Source organism: Pseudopipra pipra, chromosome 20 (genome assembly GCF_036250125.1).
Source record: "Pseudopipra pipra isolate bDixPip1 chromosome 20, bDixPip1.hap1, whole genome shotgun sequence".
Classification (NCBI taxonomy): Eukaryota; Metazoa; Chordata; class Aves; order Passeriformes; family Pipridae; genus Pseudopipra; species Pseudopipra pipra.
In genome coordinates this window covers 4,320,986-4,329,548 of record NC_087568.1, presented here as the reverse complement: position 1 = coordinate 4,329,548, position 8,563 = coordinate 4,320,986, and the positions used below count along the sequence as shown (strand labels likewise).

The window sequence follows — 8,563 nt, the reverse complement described above, 5'->3', positions numbered from 1 at the left end:
GGCTTTGGAAGATGGACAAGATGCAGCTGACTGGCCGGGAAGGTGGCGAACGGAAGAAATCGAGTATTTGAGAAATAACCGGCGGCATCGCTTTAAAGTGGCACAGCCTCACACGCCCGGGTGTGGACATCTTCCTCGTCTCCGTGGCGAAGGGTTTGCCCGCGGGAAAAGCCCCTAAATAAACCCTCGAGGAGGCAGGAGCCGGTCTGACCGGGAGGAAGGTGGGAATCCTGCGGGAGCCCGTCCCTCTCCAGCCTGGGAGACCAACAACGGCAAAACCCCCCGACGGGACGGGAGGGAGGAAACTTGGTGTCTCTGGGAGAAACGGGCTGGGGCTATTGGGCTTTTATTTAAAACGGGACTGACGGCAGGAAAAATCCACCCTGAGTGCGGCCCCTTCCCAGTGGCACCAGTAGGTACCGCCGCTGGGCGCTGGGAGAGCGGGCAGAGCGGTGCCCGGTCCTCGCCGCTCGGGCAGCGCTGGGCTGGGGTGGCGGCTGCCCGGCGGCCCCGTGGACCTCTCTGCTCGGTCACAACCGATTTCGAGAGCATTCAACGAAATTCGCAGCTCCGAGACTCACCTCGGGCTCAGAGCAGCCTCCTCTGTGCTGGGAGCCTGGGGAGGGTTTCGATGCTTTCCCTTTTCCTTTAATTTTTCTTTTCTCTCCCTTTTTTTTTTTTTTAATTATTATTTTAACGCCCAGCAAAACTTTCCCTGCCTGAGAGGGACCTGCAGATCGGCTAGTTGCGGGGGGAGGCGAGCAGAAAACAGCAACCCCTCGACAACCCACCCAACCCACCATCCCCCCCCCGCCCCTTCCGCGGCTAATCATCCCATTACGAGCCCTATCAGCGGGATAATGACGGCAAAAGAGGGCGGAAACCGCCCGGAAAGCGCGGGGACGCGGGTGGCAATTAATTCCCGTTAATCAAGCTCCGAGGTGTCGCCTGCCGGGGAGTGACATCCCCCAAAACGCCCGGCGGCCAATGGGCGCGTTCCCACGGGGTGGGTGGGGGGTGCCGGGGTCCCCCAGCCGGAGCGGCCCAAGTTCAGGTTTTCTCCCCATTTCCCCCCGTTCCCCCCCCGGGGAGGGCGCGGCGCTCCCGCCGCTGTCCGAGGTGCTGAAGGCGCCTCCGGCTCCGGAGCGACTCCGACTCGCGGGCTCCGTCCGAGGTGCTGAAGGCTCCGGAGTCACTCCGGTTCCCCCCCCCCGCCGGTGTCCGAGGTGCTGGCGGGGAAGGGGGGGCGCCGCGGCGGCCCCGACGGCTGGCCACCCCCTCCGCCCTCCCCTCGCCCTTCCCCATTGATTTCTGGATCATTAAGTGGTTAAGGCGCTGCGAAGCCTCCACTATCGATCGCTGCCTCCCCACCTCCGGCTGGGAGCCCCCCGGGCTGCCCCCCAGCCCCGCGCCGCCGCGGCTCCGGGCACGGGTGGGGTGGCCGGGACCCCGGGTGAGGTTGGGGTCCGTCCCCCCTCACCCCACCCCCTTCGCGGCCAAAGTTTGACTCTGCCTTCCTCTCCCCCCCCTCTCCTGTCTGTCTGTCTGTGAGTGCAGCTGGGCGCGATGCTGAAGACGGAGCAGCCTTGGATCTAACGCGCGGCGCCTCGGAGAGCCTTGCAGCAATTGTTGCCCGGATCCCAGACTGAACTTTGCTCATTTTTTTTTTTTCCTTTTCACCTTTTTTTTTTTTTAAATTATTTATATTTTTTTTGTCTTTTTTTTTTTTCCTTCCCCCCCTCCCGTTATTGTTAATTATCATTATCAAACCGCTTCCGCCGCGCCCTCCCCGCCAATGCCCGTGTGAGCGCCGGCACCTCGCGGGGGCCATGGAGGGCTCCACCGGGTTTGGGATCGACTCCATCCTCTCCCACCGAGCCGGCAGCCCGGCCGTGCCCAAGGGGGACCCGCTGGTGGGCGACGGCCGGTCCCCGCTGGAGCTGAGCCCCCGCTCCGAGGGCAGCAGCGGGTGCCCCTCGCCCCGCTCGCCGGGCCGCGAGTGCCTGGAGGCGGCGGTGCCGCGGCCGGGCCTGGATGCGCATCTCCAGCCGGGGCAGGTCTCGGCTCCCTCCCAGTCCCGGACCGTCACCTCCTCCTTCCTCATCAGAGACATCCTGGCCGACTGCAAGCCCCTGGCCGCCTGCGCGCCTTACTCCAGCACCAATGGACCTCACGGCGGGCAGGAGCCGGCGGGCAGGATGCCCACCAAGCCCGGCGAGGATTTTAGGGAGAAAATGGAAAAAAACACCAGCAGCTCCTCCTCGGACTCGGAGTACAAAGGTAAGAGCCGCTCACCCCGCTGGGCTTTGTAGGGCGGCCCTGACCCAAAGCCTCGGGCGGCCCGGGGGTCTCCCGGTGCTCCGGGATCTCGCTGCGGAACCGGCCCCGCTGATGGGGGGGTCGCGGTATCGATCGCCCCCGAAACGACCACGGGGTCGGCACCAACTTGGGAAAACTTGGGGTTCGGGGCTCGGTGGGGCTCGGCCCGGTGGAAGGGGTTGGGGCGATCGGCGCTTCCTCAAACGCGCCCGGGGGATCCTCCGGGCTGTTTTCCGCGGGAAAGATCCGGCTGGTTTCGTTCCTACCCGCGGGGATATGGGAGAGGAGAACCGGAGACGGATTTCTGCCTGATAAAAAAAAAATAAAAAAAAAAAAAAAAAGGAGGAAAAAAAAAAAAAAGGAAGAAAACAATAATAAAATGATCACGACTTTGCCAGGTATTTCCCCCGCTCCGCTAAGAAACGAACAAGCCAGTTGGCGGGGTTTGATTCGATGTATTATTTGCGTTATTATTTTGGGGATGGTTCAAAACAGAGCACGGCAGACAGGGAGCCCCGGGCTGCATCCACGGCGGGGCTGGGGATGGATGCGGCCGCTGCTCGCCCCAGGCCGGGGGCTTCGACCTCCCGGGCCCCTCGCAGCCCTTTCCCGGCCTTCCCCTGCGGCAGCCGGGGCGGGGAGAGGCACAGGAACAGCACGGGAGGGTTGGGGTCGGTCCTCGCCCCCCGGAGCGGTTTATCCCAGGTGCTTTCGCCCATCGCACCCCCACCACTCCTGCAAACTTTTACCCAGGAAAAGTGTTCGCCGGCTGTTGGAGAGGGGAAGGCGAGGGTACCCAGCTGGGGGGAGAAAGGGGAGGCGATGGCACCTTACGGGGCCGATGGATTTGGGGGGCTTGGCAGAAAAAAGCGAGGGAGGCGCTGAGCCCTGTCCTGGCTGCAAATGCACCCCCGGCCCGCCTGGAGAGGCTGGGCTGAAATCCGGTTCATGGAGGAAAAAATACTCGCCCAAAGGAGCCTCCAAAGGCGGCGAAAACCTCTGGGCATCGCAAGGGGATTTTCGCTCCAAACGAAGGACGGAGCCCGGGGTCGGTGCCGGGGCTGGAAGTGCTCCGGGAGGAACCATCGGCCCCGCTGCTCTGCAGGGCCGGGATTGAAAGCAGCTGCGATTCCCACCTTGGTGGTTTGTTTTCGCCTCCTACACCCGCCCCAAATTTCTTCAGCTCCTCTCCCCTTCCCCCAAATCGCCGAGACGCGAAAGAAGCGGCGGCGGGCGGGGGGGAAGAAAAGCGGGTTCTCCGCATCCCCCAGAGCCGGCCGAGCCCGGGCAGGGGGGGATGGATTTGGGTGGGGGCCGTTCCCCGTTGGCGCTTGGCTTCTCTGCTGTCCCCGCCACGGCCACGCTGCAAACGCCGCTGAAATGGGGGGAAGAAATCCTTTAAGTTGCGGGGAAAACACCGCTTTAATCGTGGAGGAAAAAATGGCCTAAACGAGAGGGGAGAACAGATTAAATGGGGGAAAAAACACAATTTAAATGGGGGGGGGGGGGGAACACAGCTTGAATCAGGGGGAAATCCCTGCATTAATGGGGGAGCGGGTGAAGGTCCTCGCTTCCAGCACGATCATTTTTTTGCTGCTTTGGAAATAGCCTTTCCTGGGGCAAAACGCCCCTGATTTATTCCGCGAAGGAGCTGCGGGGCCAGGCCTAACCCTCAGCGGCCAAAATGCCGAAAAATCCATAATATATATATATATATATATATATATATATATGTGTGTGTGTGTAATTTTTTTTAAAAGCTATGAATAGGCAGGGAAAGACCCGAACCGGCTGGGGAAGCCGCTGCCGCCGTTCCTGCAGCCCTTTGGAAAGCAGGAACTTTTTTAGGAGCCGAGGATCAGCCCGGGGGCCGGGGGGGATTTGCCGTCTCGGGATGCTCGAGGCCTGACCCGCTTTACTCCGCGGAAAAACTCCGCACAAACTTTGAGGCCGTTCCCGGGAGGGAGCGGGGCCGCCCCTCTTCCCCTGCCCGGTCCCGGCGCTGCCTCTTTCCCGTGATCTGGGGCCGAATCTCCCCGCTTAAGGCTCGTCCCCGGCTCGGGCTCTGCCTGCTCGGCCAGAGCCGGGATTTCTGGTTGAAGGGTTTCGCTCCCCGGTGGCTCAATTAACCGGATTATTGTCTTCCTACAGAGAGAAATCAGCTCGCGTTCGGCTGCAGCCCTGTCCCTGCTCACCCCCGCCACCAGCAAATTTAACATAAACCCCTGTGAAAAAAAAAAAACCCAAAACAACCAAACGCCGCCGATTTGTATAAACCGAGCCTTTTTGCTCCATAATCTCCTCCAGGAGAGTGGAGAAGGCGCGCACAAACAGGGATTTATTTTTCCCCTTTTATTTTTATTTCTGCTCGATAATTTTTCCATCACCTACTAACATTTTGTGGCGTAAGTTCCCGCCTCGCTCTACCGGCGCGTAGGTACCGACAGCGCCAACGAACCACCGCCAGCCCCTCTCATTCGGCATTTTTTAAGATAAAAAACAGCCCGGGCAGGGGCTGGCGGAGTCCCTTCCCCAGTATTTTGTTGTGCGCCCTGGAGAAGGGAGGTTTGTTCCGTGCCCCGGGAGGACGGAGGTTTCTCCGCGGAGGGGAAAAGCAGGACCAGTCCGGCGACATTTCCCTCCAAAAAATGCGGACTTAAAAATTTTCAGTTTTGGTTGGTTTTGTTTTCGGTTTAAAAAAGAAAAAAAAAAAAGAGAGAGAGAGAGAAAGAAAAAAAGGAAATAAAAATTATCCAAGCATCGAGAAATCTGTTGGGTTTGGGAGAATAAACTCAGAGGAGGGCCCTGCCCCGTGAGAAATGAGGAGTGAAGAGGATAAGGGGGGGTCTAGGCAGGAGGGCGGCGGGGCCGGGCCGGGGGTCTCCTCGGCACATCCCGGCGCTCTGGCCCCACTCCCAGGCCCTCGGGAAGGGGAAAGGCCGGGCCCGATTCGGGGAGACCCCCCGAGTCCCCCCCAAGGTTAAAATTTTCGAGGTTACAGAGCAAATGTGCCGTGAGCCCGACTCGGACCTGAGCCCCTGACTCACGGCTGCAGGGGGCTACCCCCTTCTTTGAAGGGTATTTCCATTCCTGCCCTGACCTGGCCTCTCTTCCTCCCTCTCGGCTCAGTGAAAGAAGAAGGGGACCGAGAGATCTCCAGCTCCCGGGACAGCCCCCCGGTGCGGCTGAAAAAGCCGCGCAAAGCCCGCACCGCCTTCACCGACCATCAGCTGGCCCAGCTGGAGCGCAGCTTCGAGAGGCAAAAATACCTGAGCGTGCAGGACAGGATGGAACTGGCCGCCTCCCTCAACCTCACCGACACGCAGGTGAAAACGTGGTACCAGAACAGAAGGTAAAAATGCACCGTTCCCTCCTGCCCACAGCGCCGGGATCCCACCCTGCCCTTCTCCCCGGCCCCGCACCCATAAACCGGGCAGGGCTCTTGCACCCCACAACCACCCCGTCCCTTCTGGCACCAGGAGAGGTGCCATGTCCGTCCCGTCCCCGCCTCCCCCGGGGACTTTTACCCCAAAGTCAAGAGGAGAAAAGCGATGCCGGGGTAGGTCGGGGGGTGGGGGGCAATCCGTGCCCCCAGCCCCGGCAAGGCGAGGAGGCAGGACCGGGCTTCCAGCTAAACACAACAGCATAACACATCGGCCCATTAATAATAGATACCAATTACTGCTTTGGGCATCAATAATTAACACCCTTTACAGTAATTACACAATTATTATTATGATGAATAATTTACTGGTGGAAATAGGTTTAGCGCTTCAGCGACAAATCTGTAAAAGGGCTGGAGACGTGTGGTGGCTTCAGTGGGTTTATCGGGACAACCCGAGCCCCGACCATTGCCACCGCCACCAAACGAGGGACCCCCGGCTGCAGCCCCCACACTGTCCCCCGCTCGCCCCGGGGTTTGACCTTCCCTCCCCGTCATTTCCAGTCCCGCTTTGCCATCTGCAAAGATCCCCCCACGTCGGTGATTTGAGGGTGTCTGGGGGTGCTGGGGGCTGTGTGATCACCTCTCCGCTCCCAAAATCCCTCCCGTAAGGACGCGCCGGAGCCGAGCCGGTGCCCCCAGCCCCCTTCCCTGGCCAGCCCGGCCCGCCGGCGGCCCCGACGTGGGCGAGATCCCGGGGCCGGGGCTTCTCCACGAGATCCGACACACACACACACACACACACACAACATATATATATATATATATATACACACACGCACACATACCCTATGTACGTATGTATGCATATATAAAATATATACATGTGTGTGCATATATATATATATATATGTAGGTATATACAGAGAGACATCTATATGCCGCAAACGAATGCCCCGGGACGCTGCCCCACTCGTGTCCCCCCGCGGGACCCTCGCAGCCCCCCGAGGGGCCCGGCCCGGTCCCGGCAGCCCCGGCCCGGGGAGGGGGTCCCGGAGCCCCGGGAGGCGGATCGGGCCGGGGCATCGCGGCGGCCGCAGCACCCGCGGGACTGAGGGGAGAGGATCCCCGGCGGGTCGTGTGACAATCTGGAACTTACACCCCCAGGAAGGGACTGAAATGATGGTCGCGATTTATATCGTCGCGATTTACGCCCCGCCCGTGGATCCCAGCCGGGCTGTGGCTCCGGTGGCTCCGGGAAGGCTCCGTGGGCGCTCACGCCGGGCCGCCGCGGTGGGAACAGCAGGGAGATAAGCCCCCTGCTCCGATTATTGGGGTCTGCATCCCGTCCCTGCCGCACAAGGAAGGCTGGCCCTGGGAGCCAGCGGTGGGAGCGGGGATGCACAAGGAGAGCAGAGTCCGGGGAAAGGGGGCATGCAAAGGGTAAAAAGAGCTCGGGAGCGGCTTTGGGACCATCCCTCCCTCCTTGACCCCCTGTCTCGACTTGTCCCCCCCAGGACCAAGTGGAAACGGCAGACGGCGGTGGGCCTGGAGCTGCTGGCCGAGGCCGGTAACTACTCGGCCCTCCAGAGGATGTTCCCCTCGCCCTACTTCTACCCGCAGAGTTTGGTCTCCAACTTGGACCCCGGCGCCGCCCTCTACCTGTACCGCGGACCCAGCGCGCCGCCCCCCGCCCTACAGAGACCCTTGGTGCCCCGCATCCTCATCCACGGACTGCAGGGCGGCAGCGAGCCCCCGCCGCCCCTGCCCCCGCTGCCCGGCGTCCTGCCCCGGGCTGCGCAGCCCCGGTGAGCCCCGGCCGCCCGGGAGACCCCCCCGGCACCCACCGGGCCGGGAGGCTGGAGGGGACAACCCCACCTCTGGGGCCGCGAGCAAGCGACAGACTCCCGCTCATCCCCGAATATATATATATATATAAATATAAATGAGACCTCCCCTTCCTTTTTTAAAATATATATAAAGAATGCAAGAAGCAAGGGCAGGCTTGGCAGGACGGAGCCGGCGGAGCTGCCCCCCAACCCCGCGGGGCACTCGCCGCCTTTTTACCCCCTTGTGCCCCCGAAGGGCAGCGGGGCCGCTGTGGGGCCCCCCACCCCGGCGTGGGACGGCGCCTGGAGCACGGGGGGAGGCGGATGCTCCGGGGGGGCTTTGCCTCTCTGCCCCCTCCCCAGGAACTGTCGGGGGGACCGAGCCACACCTGCCACGGACGGCTCCGGGGAGCCCCCTCCCCCCTTTCCCCGGCTCCCTGACCCCGGGGCACCATCCGGGAAGGGCCGCGGTGGGGCCCGGGCTGACGGCCCCAGCGAGACTTTGGGACATCCGTAACTTAAAATTAAAAAAAAAAAAAAAGAAAAAAAAAAAGAAAAGAAATAAAAGAAAAGAAAAAAAAGGGGGGGAAAAGCGCGGTGGAATGTAAATACGGTGCAAAATGTATATGAATTATTTATTTGTGAACCCTGAGGGCGTATTTGTGTAAGTGATTCTTGTCAGTCTGTATCCCGGGGCCGGCCCGGCCGGGCGGGGGGCGCGGTGGTGGTGGGGGGTGCTCGGGGCGCCGCGGCCGCTCCCGCTCCCCCCTTTTTTAAATGTGGAAATAAAACTTCTTTACAAACAAACGGGTCTCGCCTCCGCCGGCCCCTTCTTCCCCTCCCGCTTGTTTGCTCTGGCGGAGCAGCCGCCGCCGCCGCCGAGGGGAAAAGGGAAGAGCAAAGAGGAGTTTTCCCACCTCCCATGGCAGGGATCGCCCCCCTCCCCGGGTCCCGGTGTCCCCCCGGTGTCCCCAGTGCCGGTATGCGGGACCGGCCGCGGGGCCGTCGGGGGGCACCGCGGCGCTGCTGCCCG

The 8,563-nt window shown here is 61.5% G+C and overlaps 1 protein-coding gene across 2 annotated transcripts; it reads left to right on the top strand.

The window, feature by feature from the left end:
* On the top strand, nt 1-8,337 carry BARHL1 (BarH like homeobox 1). 2 transcript variants are annotated; one of them, XM_064676838.1, is made up of 4 exons: nt 1-221; nt 1,558-2,280; nt 5,449-5,671; nt 7,219-8,337. In XM_064676838.1, exons 2-4 carry the CDS (start codon nt 1,830-1,832, stop codon nt 7,511-7,513), a joined length of 969 nt encoding a protein of 322 aa, XP_064532908.1. In that variant the 5' UTR covers nt 1-221; nt 1,558-1,829; the 3' UTR covers nt 7,514-8,337. The 2 variants fall into 2 exon arrangements, with proteins under 2 accessions (XP_064532908.1, XP_064532907.1); XM_064676837.1 differs by lacking the exon at nt 1-221 and having other exon boundaries at nt 750-2,280.
* Nucleotides 8,338-8,563: the final 226 nt, after the last annotated feature.